General features: G+C 36.7%; 1 protein-coding gene across 2 annotated transcripts in view; it reads left to right on the plus strand.

Annotated features, from left to right (window-relative positions):
* Positions 1–23,547, plus strand: part of TTN (titin) — a 319,867-nt gene that overhangs the window by 60,379 nt on the left and 235,941 nt on the right. Inside the window, exons 46-49 of one of the 2 annotated variants that reach the window (XM_070957152.1) lie at positions 3,196–3,252; positions 16,835–20,449; positions 21,323–21,601; positions 22,583–23,146. In XM_070957152.1, the coding sequence (XP_070813253.1) occupies positions 3,196–3,252; positions 16,835–20,449; positions 21,323–21,601; positions 22,583–23,146 (4,515 nt within the window). The remainder of the gene's footprint in view (positions 1–3,195; positions 3,253–16,834; positions 20,450–21,322; positions 21,602–22,582; positions 23,147–23,547) is intronic. The other variant, XM_070957229.1, reaches the window with a different exon arrangement.

Below are 23,547 nucleotides of genomic sequence, written 5' to 3' on the forward strand. Positions count from 1 at the left end.
CTTTCAAGTCTCCGATTGTTTAGCGTTTGCCTTCCTAGCTCTATATTTCAGAGTCAACTCCCGATTTATATAACTAAATAGATGCACACTTCAAGATAGGGAGGTGTTGGCAGTTGGTCAAATTCTCTGAGGTTTGCTCTACTCGGTTTTAAAAGGAAAACATGGGGACCAAATGAGAGATGACAGTTGTTTTCATGGGGATCGTAACCACCTTCAAATTGCCATGGACAGTGTCGCAATGAAAAGAAGAAACAAATGCTCATCCTATCAGCATGAACACCCTTCATTTTTCATTCATCATTCATTTGTGGCTGGAGTTTCATATGTATTATGCTTCCTACCAAAAGTGCCCTAATCAATGCACCTGGCATGCCGGCCATACCAAAGAAGATGACATTGTTTTGTTCTCATCATCTGTGATATGTAATTTTGTTTTTAATTGAGCAATTTAAAGGGAATTCAGTATTAATTGTATGTTTTGTTACTTGATTACACAGTGCAAGCCCTAGATAGGCAAAGTTCTGGGAAAGATGTAAGAAAATCTGTCCAGGACAAATCAGAACTTTACATTGCTTTCCCTTTTGCAAAGAAGGAAAGCCAAGTTTATATAAAGGAAATTCAGTCAATGCAAGAGCCTTCAAAAGAAACACTTGTGCAGGTGTCTGGTGGAAACTCAACTTGGAAAGCTGCAGCTGGGAAAGAAGCAGGGATGCTCCAGACTACAATCATAACTCAGAAATCGGAAAGTGCCAAAATAGGTACAACCTCAAGCCAAGTAGAAAGAGAGACTGCTCCAAAGATTCTTCTGAAGCTTCATGATCTCACTGTGAGATGTGGTGACACTGCTCAGTTTATGTGTGCTTTTGAAAGCGAGAACTTCAATGTAATTTTATGGACCCACAATGGAGAAATGCTTCAAGAGTCCAAAAGACTAAGAGTGTCACAAAGTGGAACTGTTCTATTTCTCACCATTCTTAACGTCCAACTTCTAGATCAAGGATTATATAGCTGTATTGTTCGTAACGACTATGGAGAAGTAACGACAACTGCTATACTAACTGTAGAAGGTGGTTATTCTGATTTTTAACCTTGTGTTACTTAACCTCATTACAACTCATCACCTCGGCACCTATGGCTTCAGCGCTAGCATCTGATTTAGTCTTAATTTTCAGTCCCACTTTCCCCCTAGCCTCTATCTTTTGGCCTTGGTTCGTAAAATATGTGCACGCTTATTTAATCTGTGTAACTTGCTTTCATGCCTCTTTGCAGCAAGTTTCAACACTATTGTATTATTTTCCAAAAAAGAAGATCTAATCTGTTCCAGGAAATTGAAAAGTGTTCTGTAGAAAGTAAAATAGAAGGATTAGATTTTTAAAATTAATATTTATTGGAAAATTAACCTTTAATTTAGCTGTTCTTGCTTTGGCAGATACTGTCTAAGCAGATGTAATCATATTCTGAAGCATGTTTAATTTATATAACTCGTTTTTATTTTAATGCACACTTTTAAAATTAATTTTAAGTTAATATCTATACAGATTTTCTTTCAAAATCAGAATCTCAGAAACGTAATCAACACAAATGCCAATTACTTTTCTTTCCTTTTCTGTTCCACATTATATGATTATGCTATTAAGTCTTCTCTTCTGGTAAAACCCCTATTTCTTTTTCAGTAGCGTTAATATCATAATGCAATTGAAAATTTTCCACTCCTGATAGATTATATCTGAATAATAATTTGTATTCTTCTGAAGACTAAGCATTCCTTTTTCCTCTTTTGGTTACAAATGACCTGGAAGTGCATTCAAAAGAGCAGGAATACCATCCTGAAAACAAAACAGAAAATCTGTATTTTTAATCCATTCAGTTAGCTCCTTCCAACTGATTTTTCCTCATTTCTGGATCTGCATTCCAGGCCGTGAGAAAGAAGCTTTGATGCCATGATAACATTTGTAAATTTATTATAAATCTACTCCTGGCCCTCTCGTATCTATGATAAAGAATTCCAGAAAACAGTCACAAGGAACTAGACAAAGATATATTTCTGAATATATGAATCTGTTCTAGTTCCTCTGATATTATTAATACTAAATCAAAAGACAATGACATATATTTTTCTTAAAATGAATAGAACCCTTAAATGTGGAACAGAATAGTAAATGGAATAAGATATTATTGCTTTTGCACTAACATGCCAAACATTTTACACCATAGTAATAACTTTATATATGTGTGTGTGGGTGTGTGTATCTTTCGACATTGAGATTTTGAGTGCTACAAAACCTCTAATCTTATCCTAACTTTATTCTTACCTAGCTAAAGAAGCACAAGCCAGGACAGTAACAAAAATTACCCTTGAATCAGATACTAAAAGTATAAAATCAGTCAAAGAGTCTCAGTTTAAAGCAGCTTATGAATACAAGGAAGAATCCTCCACAGAAACTTCAAGTGTGACAGTATCTTCAGCTCAAACAATCAAACAAAGGCTCCAAGATTATTATCCTGACATAGTGCCCTGCGAAGAAGACATTGCAGAACCTAACCTCACCGTACCAGTCTTCCTTGAATCTCTGCCCCCAGAAACCTTGGTCAAAGAAGGAGATGATGTCTCACTTTTCTGTGTAATCAAAGGTGTTCCCACACCTTGTGTCATCTGGCTGTATAATCAGTTAATAGTTGAGGAGTCTGCCTTATGCTCTTTAAGACATGATGGTCCCCTATGCAGTTTAAAATTACTGAAAGTTAATGGGAATCAGAGAGGTATATACAAGTGCAGAATAATTAATTCTGCAGGACAAGCCGAGTGCAGCACACATCTGAGAGTGACAGGTTGGCAACTGCATGTTCCTTCCATATACAATCTCCTCTTGCACTGAAACCTGCTTGCTTCTCAGTACATGATATATACTATAAAACAACTGCGGATCCATGAATATTTTCATCACGTTATATTAAAGGCATGTTAAAGGCATGTTGAATTACCCCACCTCCCCCCCCAAAAGAAGAAGAAACCCTTTTATAAGGGTTGTGGATGAATAGAACACTCTTTAGTTTCACTTTTTATAGACTTAACTGGGCATCTCCTGGCATGTACACGTCTGTATGTTTGTGTGATTTCTTTTTCTTATAGCAATGCATCACGAAGTGTTCTTCCGTCATAGTATTCAAGTTTTTTTCTTTCTTTCTTTATTACAGATATGGAAAAAGTTATTCAGGAGAAGATAGAGCAGCAGATTGAAATGGAAGTTAAAGGTACAGTTTCAAAAGGATGTTATACTACATTTAGCGTAAAGGTTCAGTGACCACTTTAAAAAGCCTATAAAAGCAAAAGTATTATTCCAAGACATTCAAATATGCTGCATGTTTTGGGGTTTTTTGTGTCTAAATATGCTCTAGACATTTTGCACTACAGAGAAGTATGAGTTTTAAAGTAGATTGAAAGCTTTCATTTTATAGATGTGCCATTTTTATTTTCAGTACATGCTATGCAGCTGGTTGCAAAAGCTTTCCTTTTACATATCACCTTCTAATGCATGAGGACCCTTACAATTCCACTGAATTTCTAATAATAATTTAAAACATTAAATTAATTTGTCAGTAAAATTGGGGTGGCATTTGTTTATGAAGTGGTTTTATGCAAGAAAATAAAGTGACCGATTTTCATTGTGCCCTCCCGTTGTATGCATTTAATTCTCCACAGTAGATTTCTTACCTTGGCTTGCAGATAGAATAGTTGGTTATTGTTGCTTGCTCCTTTTTTCTTTCTTTTCTTCTGTTGCATTACATTGTGAGGTTAGCAGCTGTATTAGTTCGAATAAACGCCTTCTCATTTTAGTAAATTACTTATCGTTAAGTTTGAATAGTTTTGAAAATAATATTTTTAAATTGTTTGGCCATCGTAACTCACAAAGAGCTCAGAAAGGGCGTTTATTCTATTGTCTGCAAGTCAGGTAAGAATCTTCCCCCCCCCCCTTTGAAAACAAAACATATAAATTAAATAAAAAAGCTTTTTGGGGCGGTAAAACATGCACTCACAAGAACATGTCCTTTTGAGATTCCTTTTTACTTGTTGCTGAAGAAATTTTCCACAGTTGGAAGAAAGAACCGACAATGAACGATTTTCAAGTCAGAATCATTAAAACAGAGCAAGTGTTGCGTTTATTCGAACAAATATGGTGAGTGAATTTTTTTATGTATTTGGGATGAATTTGTAGCATGCTCATTATTCATTTTTTTTCTCTATTTGATGGAAGAGCAAAGTGTGCTGCAATATAATGTTATTCTCTTGCAGAATTGTTCTTTGGTGAAGAGCCAGAATATACAGCAGAAAAGTCCATCGATGAAGAAGAGACTTTTGCTGATTCAGAGGATCTTCTGAGATCTTTTTCTGACCAAAAGTGTGCAAGTAGAATCAAAGCTATGGCCTCTTGTCCTGAGAAACTGAAACCTTCTTTTCTACAAAAGTTAAAATACCAGTCAGTTTCTGTTGGAGAACCAGTTGTTTTTCAGTGCAAACTAAGTGCTTATCCATCACCCAAAGTTACGTGGTTTCATAATAACAAACAAATCCCACAAAGTCTACGAAAAATAATTAAAAATGAGAACTATATGGATATGCACGATTCCAGGCTAGAAGTTAAGGATGTTCTGGAAGAGGATTCAGGGAGCTACAAGATTTTTGCTATTAATAGTGAGGGTTCAGCTGAGTCCATAGCATCTTTGTTAGTAATTCAAAGAAATGAACAAAATGCCAAATATCTAGAGTTTCTAAGAAAGTCAAAATGCACCCGTGAACATATAGAACATATGATGCAGAAAAAGAGAGATGATAGGGTTAAGGTTGACCTGAGATGTATTGGTTCACCATTTGATAAGAAACAGGAGACTGAAAAAGCTTTAACCTATTTGTCTCCTACCAAAGGAAAGGTAAGGACAATTAGTTTTGAAAATACACCATCTTTAAGACAGGAACTTACATATGACAATGATTGGATAGGAAAAAAGCATTTGGTTAGGGTAGAAAGTGACAAAGAGTCTTTGCTTGATGATGAGATCAGGCTGAAGCTACAGCGTCTTCGTGAGGCAAAGAAAGTTATATTAGAAAAGAAAAAGGCATCAATTGTAGCACAATATGTGAACAATGTTGGCTTTAGGAATAAGAGAACCCCATCAACTCCTCCAGTCTGCCTGGTAGGTCAGGTAGGAACAAAGAGGGCTTTCTTTCAGACAATTGAGCAAATCAATGAAAAGAACATGCCACGCCCAGAAGAACTGATCATAGGACATTCTAATAGAAAGCTTGAGAAAACTTCAGAAAAGTTTCATGTTAGAATGGAACAAATTCTCGGCCTTTCTACGTCTTTCCAGGATCCCCTGGAGTCAGACGAAAGAAGCAGTACAGGAAAAATCTTCCAAAAACAAAAGATCTTTAGTGGAGCAATGAAACAAGAAGTTCTGGAACCAGTTTCACCGACAGAAAAGAATACTAGATGGATGGGTTATACTGACGTCCAAGCAAAGTCATTAGAAACAAAAACGGATACCCAATTAGAGGAACGTGCTAAAGATTTCACACCTATAACATCTGCTAAGAAACCCCCCTCCCCTCTGGTTTATGCACTAATGACAGATAATGTCAGGGAGACACAAAAACCAGAAATGATGATGTCTGATACAATTGCATTTAGTATCAATGAACCTACAGCACTTTGCAAGAGCAAAAGTGTTGAAGTAGAGAAGTCAGTAAGTGAATGTTCTTTTGAAAGCAAAGAAAATATATCGGAAGGACTAACTGAAATTAAGGAATGTTATGCACAAGTAAAGACTCCTCCAGTGCAACGTTTGGAGCCATGCCCTCCTTTTTTTATCCAGGAAATTAAATCTCAAGAAGTAAGTGAAGGAGAGAGTTGTACTTTTAGCTGCGCTTACCAAGCCTATCCGTACATCACAGTTACTTGGTATAACAATGACAAACCGTTATCACTAAGCCAAGGTTACAGCATTAACACCACAAAAAATCATTCTGCCTTGACCTTCTCAGCTGCTACCCGCAAGCAAGAAGGTTCTATCACTTGTGTGATATTTAACCAATATGGAACTGCAACAACTTCAGGCATGCTAAAAGTGAAAGTAAAAGAGATGCCTGAATTGGAACAATTTGGTATATGTAAAGTTAAACTATTGCCAGATTATACAGAAGAGGAAGAAGAACTTAGTTTGACATTTGACAGGAGGAAAAAGTATGAACCAGTTTTAAGTGCTCCTGGTAAAGCTACCCTCTTGCTTCCACAAGTTCATGTCCATCAGCCTTGCATTTCCAAAACAGATCAACTTTCTCTTCCATTGGAAATCAAAGTAACTGCCCCAACCCCAACTCCAGAACAAGGAGAATTTAAAGAAATAATTCAGACTGAAATTATCTCAGAAGAACTTCCTGAAGAACAAACCTCCAAAGGAATAAAACATAAATTTAAATTTTCATTCGATAGAGTTCATGAACCCCCCAAAATCTTAAAAGAAATTCAACCAAATATTAGGTGTAGAGAAGGAGATTCGGTTGTACTCGAATGTCTAATATCCACAGAATCTCAGGTAGTGATAACATGGCTTCAAAATAACCAGGCTTTGATGTCCAATGGCAATTTTTGTTTTGAAGAAGGAAATGGCATTTATAGGTTACACATTTACAAAGTTTCCTTATCAGATGCTGGCATTTACAAATGCATTGCTGAAAACAATGCAGGTTTAGTGGAAACTGCTTGCAATCTTTTAGTAGATCCCTCTCCAGAAGAATTTTCCAATATCATAGATCAAACTGACTTTAAAACTTCACCAAGCCAAGCCAAAGACATCCAAGAACAGGCTACAAAAGAACAGGAGTATTATTTTGAGTCCTCAGTGGGACTAATGAAGAGCAATTTTTATAATAAACAACACTATGTAAGCCAAGAGTTCCAGAATATTAGTACGGTGGAGAAGATGCAGACGCAGAAGATTTCTACAGATCATCAAGAAATGCTCAAAGAAAGAAAAGGGAGAACAACTAGAAGCCCTACTATTGGCAAAACTGTTTTGCTCCATAATGGAAAACGCTTTAGCTCTGGTGAAGCAGCAAGAAAAATAGATCAAAATAAAGAACGAATGGGGAAAACAGACACACACAAAGTTGTATTTGAATTAAAAGAAATTCTTCCTATTAGAGAAAATATTCAAGAACAAATTGAATCTCGGGAGCCTATCAAACCATGTATAACTTCTGACAAATTGGATATCTCATTTGATGAAATACAGAATGAAGAAAACATAGATAACAAACAAATCAGACTTAAGTTAGAGGATGCATATGTCCATGATGAATATTTTGTTTCAAAAATAAGAAAAACTGATAGAAAGAAACAGAAAATAGCCATACAAGCTATAAAGCAAGATGTATATCCTAAGAAAGATATTGCTAATGAGACAGAATCTATAGACAAATTAGAGTCATACTCAGCTTCCTATGATACTGAAGCTGTTGTTCAAAAGCAGAAGGAAAGTATTGCCAAAGGTATTTCAGAATTTGAAGTAGTAATTGTTTCCAACAATGACAAAATAATAGAAAATGTTGAGAAAAATTCATTAGAAGAATTTCGCAAAGAAAGCCAACCAAGGGAATATGCAACAAACGAATTAAAACATAAATCATTTCTGGAGAGAGAAACAGTTTTCAGTCAATCCATTCAGCAAATAGAAATGAATACAGATGTTAGTCAAGACCAAAGAGATCTTCAGCAGGAAGCAATGCATACAAAAGAAAAATGTTCTGTCTCTGTTTACTCAGATATAGAAACTGATGAAAGACATCTTCAAAGCACAGAAGCTGAGGTTATGGATAATGCACAGAGGATGCTAGCTTTAGAAGAAATCATACCTTCTGACCAAGGATTTTCTGAAGTAATTGAACTTGTGAAGCAAGAATTTAAGGAACAGCAACATTCAGTGCCATCTACAAATAAGAAATTAGAACAAGTGCACCCTGATGAAGAGAACAATAATAAGCTAAAAGAAGCAATGCAGCCAGAGGAAGTAAGCTTTAGAAAACTTTATTTTGCCTCTGAAGGAATGATAATTGATGAACAGGATATCACAGACAATAAGCATCAGATAATGCATCCCACTCAGGAAGATTCACTCTCTGTGGAAGCCAACATGGAAAAAGAGCATATTCAAGAATATGCTTTCCCAGAAGCTATTCATCTAAAATTAGCTTTTTTGAACACAGAAGATGCTCACCAGCAGCAGGAAGAGAAGCTGTCACAGGAGGAAAGACCTCTTAAATTTCCACCTTCTGCTTCTGAGGAACTAGAAGCCCTTCAAGGACATGAACTGGTTTTCAGTCAAGAGGTTTCTGATGACAGCCAACTCCTACTTAAAAGCAGTTGCCAGAAAAAAGACCCCTGGTCCCAAGAAAAAGAATTGCAAACACAAGAGCCAATTTTTGATCTAAAAGAACATGCAGCTATTGTCTTCCCAGAATGTTTGTTGAAAGAGGCTGAAACGTTGCACGAGGTAGAAACATGCCCTTTTAGTCAGAAGTCTGCTTTTGAGAAGGTGGAGACAGAAACAGAGAGTTTCATAAAACAGATGGAAGACAAAAATGTGTCAGGAGAAACCATTTCTTTACCTGAAGAACTTTGTCAGAATGATAAAGGAGAGTCAAAAGAAGATAATACCACAGAACAGGAGTTGGCAGTAGAAGCAGAACTATCTATAACTCAGATACTAAAGAAGGCCTTAGAAAACACTGATATCTCTGTTGAGCATAGTGAACAAAAAAGAAATATTTCTGAGGGAGTACCACTTAGCATGTCAAGAGAAGCCTTTATGAGGGACTCTTCAGAACCCACCCCACATAATAAATATCTTCAAACCACAGTAAGAGAAACCAGTATCCCTGAACACATTGATACTTCAGGATTGACAGTTGCAGAAACAGATAGTTTTATATCTCATATGAAAAAAGCTGCATTTGAAAAAGGATCTCAAATTGTTCATAAAACACAAGAAGAAAAAACATTGGTCACTGAGCATTCCTTTATTGAAGAGATGGCAGACTTTTCTTTAGAAAAAAGCAATAAGCAGAAACTTATTGATACTCAAATAATAACAGAAGAACATTCTGTCTTTCAAGAACCACCTGATACCTCAACCAAGGAACTTTCGTTGTCACAGTTCCTCGTTTTATTAAAAAATGAGTCAGTTATACATCAACATGAAGAGACCAAACCCATACATAATCTTGAAGAACAAGAGCAAAGTTCAAAACCCCCAAGTGAAAGACAAGGCAGTGCTGAAATTGTCAGTCCTTCCCTCAGAAAACTAAATGAAGAAGCTGTTCTTCCATCTCAAGAGATAGACAGTTCTCCTGATGGGACAGATGTTTGCTTTACAAAATATTTGCTTGCTGCTAGTGGTGAAAAGATTCCAGATGTGAAAGAAAGCTCATCAAAGCTTTTAACCAGAGAGGGATCTATCACCTCTTTGGAGGTTGAAGATGTCACATTTAGCACTGTTTATGATTATTACAAACAACAACAAGAATTAACACGCCCTTTGTCTCCTGAATCAGAAATGTCTATTGATATTGAAAGCATGAATGGAGATGAAGTAGTAGAGTGTGAGAGATTCTACACACCACCTTCATCAGTGGAGGTTTTTGAATCACTCTCATCTTCTCCTTCTTATCATACACCAGTTGGTACCCCTGAACGATATTCTACTCCTTCAAAGGAGAGATATTCTACCCCTTCAGAGGAGAGGTACTCTACCCCTTCAGAGGAGAGATATTCTACCCCTTCAGAGGAGAGGTACTCTACCCCTTCAGAGGAAAGATATTCTACACCTTCAGAAGAACGATATTCTACCCCTTCTGAGGAGTCAAATCTAAATTCAGCAATTTCTCCTGCAAAGCTGGTAAGAAAACATACATCACCAGAATGTTATCAAACAGCAACTGCATCTCTTTTGCAACAAAGGAGCTGTTCCTTTGATGAACTACAGGCGGAAATGTTTGTTACACCTTGTGAAGCCTTAGAGCCAAAGGGAAATGAAATGCCTCCTGCATTTATTAAACCTCTGACCAAAAGAAAGATCTATGAAAACACCACATTGTGTTTGATTGCAGAAGTCATAGGTTCTCCGATGCCTGATGTGAAATGGTATAAAAATAAGTCTCTTCTTGAACAAAATCAAAAAGTCAAAATACAAAAAGAAGACAATATATGTACCTTGGAAATCCATAACAGTAAACAAACAGATGGAGGAGAATATATGTGCCATGCAGTAAATATTATAGGGGAAGCTAAAAGTATTACACAGATAGAAGTGTTGCCTCATGATGGACGAGCTTTAGCTCTTCCTCCTCCTGTAACTCATCAACATGTTATAGAGTTTGATATAGAAAAAGGGTCAACATCACGAACACCTTCCCCACAGGAAATACTTCTGGAGGTAGAACTAGATGAAGCTGACATCAAAGAATGTGAGAAGCAAGTGAAAATAGCCACAGTACCTGAGCTCAAATCTGAACATCAGAGTATGATTGTATCTCTTGATGTTCTCCCTCTATCTTTGGTGGAAAACACCCAGGCCTTGTCTGGAAAAGAAAGCAAAGATGTTCAGATTGACTTTGAAGTAACTGAAATGCCTCCACGCTTCATCACTCCTGTTGTTGATACAGAGGTTTCAGAAAAATCAGCAGCATTGTTTCACTGTAAAGTCTCAGGTTGTCCTACTCCAGTAGTGCAGTGGTTTAAGGAGAGTAAGTGCCTTACTCCAGATACTTGCAAGTATGCTATTGTTAGCGAGAATGGAAGTCACAGTCTTAAAATTCAGAATGTGGTGCGTTCTGACTGTGGTATGTATTTGTGCAAAGCACATAATACCGTTGGAGAAGCGATGTGTAAGTGCTTCTTATCTGTGACTGAGGATCAGAAGTCCTTTGAAGTAGAAAGTGATGAAGGTGAAGGAAAAGTCAGGTTGAAAGTCCCAGATCATCAACCACAAAAGATTGATTTGCTTGTAGATAATACTATCCCAAGTGGCAACCAAACTGAAATAGAACTGGAGTTTGAGTTTGAACACAGCACTGATGATTCCCAAAAAGCTGTTAGGCTAGTTGCAGTTACAGAACAGGAGCAGGAAGAGGAAGGAGAGTCCTGCGTTAACATTAATGTTGATGTGTTTGCTGAGCCATCGAAAGAAGAACACATAAAATTTGAAGCAAAGAGCACAGGCAGCTGTAGCTTTGAATTCCAAGTCACCGAAGCACCTCCCAAATTTATGAAAAACATTTATGACTGTTTTTCTTTTCTTGGAACTTCTGCCTGCTTCCAATGCATTGTAGACGGTTCCCCAAAACCAGCTATCAGCTGGTTCAGAAATGGGATACTGATATGTGATGAAAGATGTTGTATAGAAGAAAGATGTTGTATGGAAGAAAGTCAAGAAGTCTGTCACAGTCTGGTTATGAGAAATGTAGTCCAAAGTGATGAAGGAGAGTACACATGTGTAGCAACAAACAAAGCAGGGACTGCTCATAGCACTGCTTTGTTAAGAATCTGTTAAATACCCTGAGATAAGAATGTATTTCGTCTGAAAGTTATAGTAGATGAAGGCTTAATTTAGAGAACTGGACATAGCAGTAACAATAATGTTGGATGCTTCAAAGCACTCTTAGAAAGGGAGTAGATAGTCCCAGTGAATTTGTTCTCAGTCTCATAAGGCTACTTGGTGTTTAGACTTTATTCAGCACTGAAATACAGATTACATGTCTCTCAAAATGAATTTTACTGTTGCCAACAGCTCATGCAACCTCATGATTATACTATTGACATTGTCACCTACTTTTGTATACCATCTTAGATACTTGTAAATATACTTATGTCATTAAAAGCTAATTTGCATTTTTGTGAAGAGGGTTTTGGAATCTTTGATACTCTTTTCACTAGTGACTGGTTGACTTTAAATTGTACTCTATAATCAACACTAAATTTTCACTAGAGTTCTGTGAAAGAACTCAGAACAACAATTTCACCCTCACAGTGTTGTATCGGTAATGTTTTTTCCTGATCATGTTCTGAATATTTATGCAGTTTCTCTTCTGACAAAATTTTCACTGAACTGAGACTTTTATTGTTCTCATTCCAATACAAACCAAAATTAGCATGCCAGTCAAAATACCCTGATCAAAGATAATAGAGACCAAACTAGTTATGTTTAAAGTTTTGTCATACTAGAGACTGTATAAAATATCAGGATTTATTTCTCTTTTACCAGTAGAGAAGAATCTAGAATCTAGAGGAAAGCTTGATGAACCACATCAATACCTTAATATGAATAAAATAGAATAAAATTTATTCTAAATTTACCCAGAAAAATTAACTTTCAAAGATAGATAAAATGAGACTAAATCCCCAATGAGATCAATAACTGATAAAAAAAATATTTCTATATAGCTAACCAAAAATAAATTTAAAAAACCAGTAATGAAATGTATGCATTCAGTTTTTCAGTATATGAATAATTCTTATACTTTCCTCTCTATACTTCAAAAGAATAACATAATCTCAGAATCAGTGGAGGTAATGAGATTTATTCCCAAGTAAGCATAGGATTTATAGTGTAATTATATGTACATAAATCATGTTTTCAAGAGAACATATTGTAGTTAAGTCATATGTTCAATAAAATGTATTTCCAATTAAATAGGTTCATAGCCTTGGGCTACAATCCTTTATATACTTCCCTGAGGATAAATTCTGTTGAAATCCATTGAGCTGATTTTGATTAAATGTGTACATGGTTGCATATTAAGATCCAATCTTGTACTCACTCATATAGGAGTAAGCTCTATTGCATGCTGTGAGATTTATTTCTTAATCTACATGCATATACTTGCATGTTTACTATATTAAAAAGAAAAATGTCAAGAATTAGTATAGGCATTAACATAAAAAGCATGTTAACTGTTTTGAACAACATTTTAGCACTGCAGAGAAAATAAGCTAGAAATGGAAAAAGAATATGTCAGGTATAATAATGGCAAAACAATCACTTTAAAAATTTAATGAATATTCCTGACAGTTATAGTTGCTCATTATTTATTTCCAACGTTGATATTTAAAAGTAGCAAGATAATTTATACTCAACGTAGTGCATTTAAATACTCATTTATGTATGGGTGTGTTCTTATTTCTATATGCCTGGTGCTTACTCAAGGGACAATACTTTTGGCTTTAGGCAGTACATAATCTGAATAGGAGGCTCCATTGTAGTAAAAATATAAAATAGTTCTCATAACTATTCAAGAAAATATGGTTGAAAAATTTTGGCACCTTTAAAAATACCATCCGTTATAAACACAGAACGTTTAGACCAACTTCTGAAGTTTTGAATTGAAATACTGTAGAGAAAATACTTCTGGGAGCTAACTGCTAGAGAAGCACATTTTTAATCAAACTTAAGTATGAAATGTAATGTATGAACTAGACATACGTCCCAAAATTTATTATTAATTTCTCCTCACACAATCACGGGAGATACAAAACTCACAATTAACTTAAAAATGGATATTCACAGAACATAAATAACTAACTGAAGTTGGACCCAACTAATTTGGAAAAGTAGATTTTTGGAAAGAAGAACAGAATGTTTGTATGAGTGTTTGCACGTGTGTGTGTGTGTGTGTGCGTGTGTGTGTGTGTTTCCTTCTAAAGTCAGATTGCTTGAGATAGATCAAGAAAAGACCAAGGTGGCCAATGCTAATGTTAATTTTATACTACTTCCCATTTATATATCATATAAACTTATTTATTAGAATTTATGCTTAAGCAAAATTCAATTACAGTATTTTAATATTGTGCACCTATATAAGTTAAATTTAAGATGACCGGTTATAAGAATGTTCTTTGATTTGATTTTGTTTTGCTACTTTGAACTACCCAAATAGATATACAGGATATTTTAGCAAATTTAATTACCTTGATATAATTGATAATTGGTTAATAATAATATTAACAACAACAAGCCAATACCATTTAAATAATACGCATGATGGCCTGATAGCAGAACAATGAAATAATTAGTAAAACATAAAAACACGTAGATTAAATGAAGTGGTATAAGAGAAATAAATCTACCTGATCCAACATTGAGCTGGGCAGAAATTGCAGAGGAATTAGTGTTCACTGCCATTCCCCTTATTCAGTTGAAGTGTCAATGTCCCTGAATATCAAAGAATATACATTGCACATATTTTGCTGTCTAACATCAAAGAACATAAATAATTCCTCTTGGGAGAAAAAACTGACTTCTGATTTTCAGCCTATAATATTGCTGCAGAATATGATCTTGCATTTATAGCCCTAATCTTCCCAAGGGGGAAAAATGTGCAGCCATTATGTCTGCATGTTTGTTCTGTTAGGAAGACGGTAGACTATGAACAGGTGGAAAACTCTTTACCTTGGATAGATTCGTACTTTGTCCATTTCTTCTCCTGACTCCGAGAAGACCATCTTTTACAAGGGGAGAGAGAATTCAATCCCCAAAATCTACTACTCAAGCCCTTCTTGATAGCTGAGAAGTCCTGTCATTCTTTGATCCTAGTTGCTGCAGGGAGCCACAGGCTCTTGGCAATGTTCCCATTTCTCGGGATAAATATCCCAGTTTAAAATTAAAATTATGGTTTGTGGGTAACTGACCAGGAAAACCACAGTGCAAAGCTGAAATAATGGCTGCTGTAAAATCAAGCCAACACATCCAGGTCAAACGAAGGTGGTGTTTTCCCTCAAACTTTCATTTAAGCTACTTACTTTTTCAGTGTCAAAATCCAATGCCTTTTGGGTTTTTTGCTTTCTTCACAGGGTACTTTAGTAAAGCCATTAAAACAGATTTCATTTGTCCATGGTCTATGTTACCTTGAAATGCCAGTGTATATATTGTTTTAATAAAAGTATAGAACACAACATACTTGTGTTTGTCTTCATTGAGCATGTTTTGATTTCTTTTTTCCTTTTAATTCAAGTTTTAGGCTGTGGTGGTGGGTATGTGAATGTCAATCCTTTTCAGCACAGTCCTTTTAAACTTAAAGACGGGATACCTATTTGCTCACAGACGTCAAACTAGAAATAAGGCAAGATTTATTCAGTTGAACAAAGGATAGAATCAAATCCAAACACACACACACAAATATTACTTTAAAAGTTCTTTGTTTAAAACTGTATCAATAATTTCAGTGTTATTTCTAGATGACTAGAATCAGCTGTCTAAAGAAAAAAGGTGAGTGATTCAGAAGGGAAAGCAGATAGACTAATCAGTCTGGTGCAAATGCAAGTTGATTTTTTAAAAAAAGAATGTTTGTGTGAGATCTAAAAGAGGTGTTTAAGCATTGGGGAGTAGAATAGAATATCTTAGACTTATACACTGCTCCACGTCCTTTATAGCACTCTCTAAATAGTTTACAGAATTGGCATATTGCCCCCAACAATCTGGGTCTTCATTCATAAATCACTTAGCTGCTACACCAGACTGTATCTTAACCTGTTTTAGTAGCTTATTATTGTATTATAATTATTCCAAATTACATAAAAAAGTGAAATAGCAATAGCATTTAGACTTATATACTGCTTCACAGTGCTTTACAGCCCTCTCTAAGCAGTTTACAGAGTCAGCATTTTGCCCCCAACAATATGGGTCCTCATTTTACCAACCTCGGAAGGACCTAAGGCTGAGTCAACCATGAGCTTGGTGAGATTTGAACTACCAAATTGCAGGCAGGCATGATATTCATTGTTCCTAGGCAATAAATCCATTCAGTTAGGTGCAAGAAAGTCATGGGTTTTTAAAATGCACATCACAATGTGTACCTTACTAAAGTAATCCAAAGGCTATTTACTTTTCCAGTATCCCTAGGCCTATAAGTACATTTGCAAGAAAAAAGACAATTACAAGTTGAAGTATAAGGGTCAATATAATAATTGAACAATACTTTAGTTAATATTCATCCTACAATATGTCTTTATTTAGGACTTTCTCTTCTTCAAATAGTCATTAATCTAGCAATAGCTTTCTTCTTCCTCTTGTATCTCTAGGCTGCCTAACAGTGTTCTGGAGAATCCTTCAAGTATCTAAAACAACATTCCTAGGACACAGAATTGATGTAGAGAGCGGGGGGAATTGGTGGAAATTGTTTTCAGACCTCATACGTATGTCCCCACAGTCATATGATTGACATTCAGATGTTTTGCAGTCAGCAGGTGCTTATGACAGCATCACGTGATCATCATTTGCACATTTCACAATTGGCTTCCAACAACAAGAGTTAATGTAGAAGTTGGCAATAAAGTCACAAGACCCAGTCACACAGTGTCTCACTTAACAACTGCAGGTGATTTGCTTAATGACCATAGCAGGAGTGATGTAAGTCCAGCATGGTCCTTAGTGACAGAACTGACAGTCCCAATTGTAGTTGCTAAGTGAGGGCTCCTTGTATAAGTAATCAATTTGGTTAATGAAAACAAATAAATCCCTTCACCTTCCACTTTCTAAATCTTTGTTGACTCTGTTGTCTGGGATTTATGTCATAGTTAACAATTGGCTGTCAATGATATAACGAATTAGAATGTTACCTATATATTGAATGCAATATTCTAAAAAATATGAATATGTGTGTTGTCTTGCTGTGTTATCATTGTGTCACATTTTCTGAAGTATTGCCCTAGCAATTGTTTTATAATTACTAGGAATAATTTTTCAGGAAAACAATTTAGTAAAATTCAAATAATTTTTTCCCATACAGAGATTTCTAGCTCTGTTACTGTGTCTGCTGAGGAAGAAAGCATCAAGAGTTTCAAAAGTGACCTACGGTTATACGATAAAAATACAACACATGAACTCGGGCCTGAAAAATCAGTTTATTCCAACAGTTTAGACAGGAAAGAGGAGAAGAGGAATATTCCAAGCTTCCTCAAGCATGTGTCCAATGTTGAAGTCAGTGTAGGAGACCTAGCTAAGCTTTCTGTTACTGTTACTGGCAGTCCAAAACCTCAGATACAATGGTTTTTCAATAATGTTAAAATAACATCATCTGCAGACTATAAATTTGTGTTTGATGAGGAAAGCTACAGCCTCATTATTCTTTCTGCAAACTTTGAACATGAGGGAGAATATACTTGCATTGCTAGTAACGTTCATGGTGAGACAGCTTGTAGTGCTTATCTGAAAGTAAATCGTAAAGGAGGTAGCGCAGAATCAGAGATAATCAGAGCTGTTTCCACAGAGATGATAGGAAGCCCTCAGCCTCCACATTTTGTTAGAAAACTAAATCCTGCTCATTTTGTGCAAGGTGCTCCAGCTGTGTTTGAATATAATGTGATTGGAGAGCCAGATCCTATAATTCAGTGGTTTAGAGGAAATGACCAAATTTTCCCCGGTGTACATTACACCATTATCCATAATCCAGATGGTTCTGGGTCTCTGACAGTGAATAACTGTCAGAGGGAAGATGGAGGATTATACTTCTGTAAAGCAAGCAATATCTTAGGTGAAGCCACAAGTAGTGCCGAACTTATTATCGCCCAAGATGTCCCTGATGAACTTCCATATGTAGACCAGAAAGCCACGCAGAGAAAATTGACTATGTTAGTTAAAGAAATTGCAAGAGAGCAGGCCACTGAGTCACAGATGAGTGCAGTTTCTGATGATAAAAGGCACAACGGCCAGCAAGCAACGGATGCAATTGTAATGGAGAATAAGCATTCCCTATATAGTGCGGCTGATACCTTAATTTCTTTCTCAACAACTACTCTGCAGCAGGAATCTCTGCTTACCCAACAAGAGGCCTTGCCTGAGTCTCAGAAAGTTGAAAAAATTGTAGACGTCGCTCATAAGACCAGTAATATTGTGGCTGCTACATCGTTAACTGTGAGTGAGGTGAAGGAGCATAGTGGCTTTCTAGAGCAGCATTCAGGGGCCATTCAAAGCACATCACTACTTCAGGTATTTAGTTCTGAATGCCCTCAGATTTCTGATATTTGTTTACCAGTTGTGGAAGAAGCAAACCATGAAGAAAAAGAAAAACAGTTGCCAATTAAGCTGCCAGAAATAATAAATCCAGAATCAGTTCAGGAAGAAACATCTCCATTAATTTCTATTCTTTCTAAGGAGAAATATGGCATAAGCTTGGATGAATCTCTCATATTCTCAGCTCCAAAAGCTGGAGAAGCTATCTCAGTCCAAGAATCTAAGCAAGAGGGGTATATTTCTAGAACTGAGGGCATCCAAAAATTGTCCAAGGAAAGCTCTTTAGCAGTCCATGTACATAAGTCAGAGAAGGGGGTACTAGTGCAGGAAGAACAGAGTTTCCAGTCCATTATAGCAACCCAGCAATGTGAGATCAATGAAGCTCTTACAGTGACCGTTAATAACATGGACACGCCTGAAAAGATTCAACCAACCCAAGAGTCAATAAAGGCATTGCAGGTCCCTCTGATTGCCTCTGAAGAGATATTCCCCAAAGAAAAGATTTTTGAAGCAACTATGGAAGAGCTGCAAAAAGGCTCCCTGAAGCATGACAAAGCAAACCTCATGGCAGAAGAAAAACAGAAGCTTCACAGCTTAATAGCAGAAGAGCAGCTTCCCACAACAAGTGATGAAGCTAAGCTTCTTTCTCCCCTGGAGGAAGTTGTTAGCCTGCAGCTTGTCAAAGAGCCTGTTTCTGTTTTGCATCTCCAGATCAATGATACTGAGCAAGTATTGTCTAAGGAAGACATTTTGACTTTACCAAAACCTGAATGTCAAGCTGCAATACAGAAAGCAGAAACCATGATTAAGCGTACCGCGACTTGGGAGGAACAGAGCCCAATCTCTGCAGATACACTGGAAGCCATTCAGGATGGGATTGCTGGAGAAAAATCTTCGGCTACCTCAGAGCCTCAGCTCCCTAAGTGTTTGACTGTTGTGGCAGAAGAATGGCTACTGCCCAAAGAGCAAACGCTTCCTCAAATGGACAGAGAGAGGAAAGCAGCTCTGAATAAGGATGACTTTCAGATGGTTATGCAGGCTTCAGGTATCACTGAAACGAGGGCCTTGGCTGCAGGGCACATTAAGCCATTTAAGGATGTTGAAAGCAAGAACTGTGGGGTAGCCTCTGAGCCCAAACTAATTCTGGAATCTGTATGTGTTGAAGAATGTAATGTTCCCATCGAGGATGCTAATCTGTTAGAAGCCGCAGAGCAAGATTTTGCAGCACGAATCCAAGAAGGGCAGTCAGTCAGGCTCCCATTAATACTAGAAGAAAAACAGCCTTTCAAGGAAGAACACCTAAGCAAACTCACAAGCCCAGAAAGTCAATATACGACAGTTCACGAAGAATCGAGAATAGTGATGGGAGTGCCCCAAACTCTGAAAAGCCAAATTCTTTCTAAAGAAAGTCAACTTGCACAAGAAACTCCAATGTGTTGCAGCCTAGATGTGAAACCCCCAGTAAGACGCACCTTAAAAACAGCTCTCGTAAATGAACACCATTCATTTTCTTTTGACAGTCTCAGTGATATAGAAAAGATTAAATTAAAAACTGTAAAAATAGTCAGAGAACCTAAACATATCTTGTTCATCTGCCTTGTTACCAAAGAAAGTTCAAATACTGCAGAAATAAGTCTTCCCTTTGATGGAATATATTCTCATAAGGTTACCATAAGAAATGAATTGCAAGCTCCATTTCAGCCTGTTGTTTATGAAGAAAAACACATTCTAATGGCAGAGGAACCCAAAGTTATATCTGAAGCTAAAAGCTATAAATTGCTTGTTATTTCTTTACCTTTCAGAGAAATGCACTTAGGTATTGTAACTGATATTCCCATTCAACAGCAAACCATTGGGGATGTCACTGGTTATCTGGAGCTACAACATGCCAGAATTAGTACTGAATCCAAAATACAGCTGGAGCAATCTGTGTCTGCCCAAGAAGTCAGAATTCTTGCTCTAAAGGAGCAAATTAAAGATGATAGTTCATCAGGGCCTGCCTCAGCTGAAAAACCAACTTTCTCTCCAAAAGCGAGAGAAAGAAAAGAAGAACTTTTTGAGGACCATGACAAGGAGACTCAATTATTTGAAGCTAAGGAAGAAAAAAATAGAAGTCCCATCATAAACCTAAGTTTGGTGGACACTGTGGTTGAGGAAGGTGATGGAGTGAAATTTAATTCCAAAATAGCAAATGCTGAAGTGGTAAATTGGTATTTTGAGAGTAATCTGATATTTTCAGGCAGTGAGTTCAAGTGTTTGCAAGAACATGACACTTACACACTCGTAATCAACCAAGCACTCAAGGAAGTACATCAAGGGAAGTACACCTGTGAGGCTCTGAACGAAAATGGAAAAACTACAGCAACAGCAACCCTCACAGTTGTAAAAAGAGGTTGGAATATGAGGATGAGATATTATTTTCCATCACTGATTTTCTAACTGAGTAGAATACATACACAGTTCTTATATTACCATAATATCCAAAACACGACTTCCGTAGAGCATCACAAACTAATCACAAAATTCACCCTTTTGTTTTTTTCTTTAGTGTGCCTGCACTTTCACTTTCCAGTTCTTCATATGCATTAGTACCTACTTTAATCTTTGACATTATTGTACTGTATTTTTAATTTTTTGGTAATAGGATTACAGTACATTAATTACTATAATTTTTTTCAGGAATAAATTCATTTGTAATTTATAATTATAATATGTAATTATTCTTTTTTTAAAAGAGTGCATGTCTTAAAATTTCATCCCAATATCTACAGTCTTTTCACGGTTACAATAAGGGAGCACTTACTCAGGAGGAAGTCCCACTGAAAACTGTGGGGCTCACTTATCAGTAAATAAATATAGAGATTCCACTGTGTGTTGTGCATTTTTTCCCACTACTTCAACTTGCTTCTCATGTTTTATTTTGCCACTGTTTCTACACAACCTGGTGCAATGCTGTATATCACATTCTTTGCTTGCTTGTCTTATTGTAGTAAGCAGAAAACGTAATACCTTAAAAGCTCCACTATGCACCTCAGTGGAGACTTGCAGTAGTCTTGCCATTGCCACATCACAATAACTGGTAGTTGTTTTTTCCCATTTCTAAATGTAATTTTCTTCTACAGTCACTTTGAATTGTGCACAGACAGAAATCACCCATCCTGTTCCAGTCACTGTATTAAACAGAAATTTGGAATGATATCATCTTGTTCTTATTCATGTTCATGTCGGTGATTGTAACTCTTTTTTACTTTGCTTTCAATTTTAGTTGCACCCATACTGAGAAGAAGGTTAGAATCCCAGGAGGTTGCTGTGAATCACCTTGCTAAGTTTACTTGTGAGATTGAAATGGCACCAGACGTACGATTTCAGTGGTACAGAGCAGGACGGGAAATCTACGATGGTGACAAGTACACCGTTTATACAGCTAATTACACATCAACTCTTCAAATCCCAAGACCTCAAGTTGTGGACTGTGGTGAATATACCTGCAAGGCGTCCAACCAGTATGGGAGTGTGAGCAGCACAGCTACGTTGAAAGTAACTGGTAAGGGTGGTGCCTGAGCTTCAATTTGCTTTCTAATCACATATTTGGGCATTATTTATTGTTCAATTCCATGGTTTAATGTACTGCCAAATGTAGTTTTGAAGAATGGAGAGAAGGTAGACCATTTGACCGGTCAAAGTGCTGCAATTGATCACATTTTTTGTTTAATGACCGGTTTTTAAGATGGAAGGAAACTAAGCAAATCATTTGTTGGGATGTCTCAATTAGTGTACAAGCGATGCCTACATCAATATCCATGAACTGAAGTCTCCATGAACTGAAACACTGCTGGTGGGATGGGGAGGGGGGTTCAGTTGGCATGTCCACCCTCTTCCATAGAACATAATGGGGAGAGACGTGTAGCATGAATGGGTTGTTGTCAGACACATTTTTCCTTCATATTCTTCTCAAAACATTCTTAAATGTCTTCTGTTTCCTGAAGAAATTATACATTTAAGTAATTCATCCAATCACAAATCTATATACTGTGGATGCATCTGGTTTGAGTTACTACCTGCATATTATGAAGCTTATGAGAGTTGAGACAGGAAATCATCTCAAAATAAATATCTTAAGAGTCATATTTAATAAATAAAAGATATGTTACATGTGGATATTTCTCTTTTTTAAAACACTGGTGCAAATTGCTTACTACATCTTTAAAAAATGCTACTGTAAGATTTCATGCAACCCTTATTACAGGATAGTTCTGGGATACAGGTAAACTAATAATATGGGAACCCAATTTTGTAGGAAAATTACTCTTTCTGGATGAAATTCTAAGTTTTGAAATACACATGGTGCCTAGAAATGATAATTATGCTATATATATATTGGCTATTGGGGATTTTTTATTTCATGTCTATGTTTAGTCAATGTAAAGCATGGGGAAATATGATTTCAGTCTTTTCCTTTTGTGGGAGAGAAAACAGCCCGACATATTTGCCTAGCCAAACAAGTCTCTTCCCCTCTCTTTTGCAGAAGCGTTTCCTCCAACTTTTCTAACCAGACCTGAATCTCTTACAACTTTTGTGGGTAAGAGTGCTAGGTTTCCCTGCACTGTGGCGGGCACACCTGTGATAGACACCGTGTGGCAGAAGGACGGCACTCCCATCTCTTCCACAGAACGCTACAAAATTATAGCATCTGACACCAAGCATAGTTTAGAAATTGCACGTCTCACAGTCAATGACAGGGGGGTTTACAGCTGCAAAGCCTCCAACAAGTTTGGAGCGGACGTCTGCCAGGCAGAATTAACCATTATCGATAAGCCACATATTATTAAGGAACTGCAGTCTGTGCAGTCCGCAGTCAATAAAAAGATACGTCTTGAATGCCAAGTGGATGAAGACCGCAAAGTAACTGTCTCCTGGACTAAAGATGGCCACAAAATACCTCCAGGCAAGGATTACCGGATCATGTTTGAAGATAAAATAGCATCTCTTGACATCCCGCTGTCCAAGCTTAAAGACTCAGGCACATATACCTGCACTGCCACAAATGAAGCTGGAAGCAGTTCCTCATCTGCAATGGTAACAATCAAAGGTAAGAAAAGAATTGGCCCACACAACATAAATGCTCTTTGCGCTCTCTTTACCAATACCGTAATATTTAGAATTAGAAGGTGGCCAGGAAACATTTTTAAGGATTTATTTTTTTCTGCTTCTTCAAGTTTGGTGCACCATTTCTATATCAACCATATGCTTTAAAATCTTTAGCCATAGTCTTAATAAGCTTAGAGTAAACTTCAAGGTTTGACCAAAGTAGAAGTGCATACATTTTAGTAGCATGGATAAAAATCTTTTTTTCCTCCTAGAAAAATCTTGGTTACATGGTTTAAAAGTCAAATTCTGAATAATGACAGGAACTGGAATTCAGTCCAAAACTGACCGCATGCTCCTAAATAATTTGCGTTGTACTCTTCGTATTAAGTTGATATTCTAAAA

This window comes from Pituophis catenifer, unplaced genomic scaffold, assembly GCF_029215685.1.
Source record: "Pituophis catenifer annectens isolate HBS135680 unplaced genomic scaffold, rPitCat1.0.hap2 SCAF_1, whole genome shotgun sequence".
NCBI lineage: Eukaryota > Metazoa > Chordata > Lepidosauria > Squamata > Colubridae > Pituophis > Pituophis catenifer.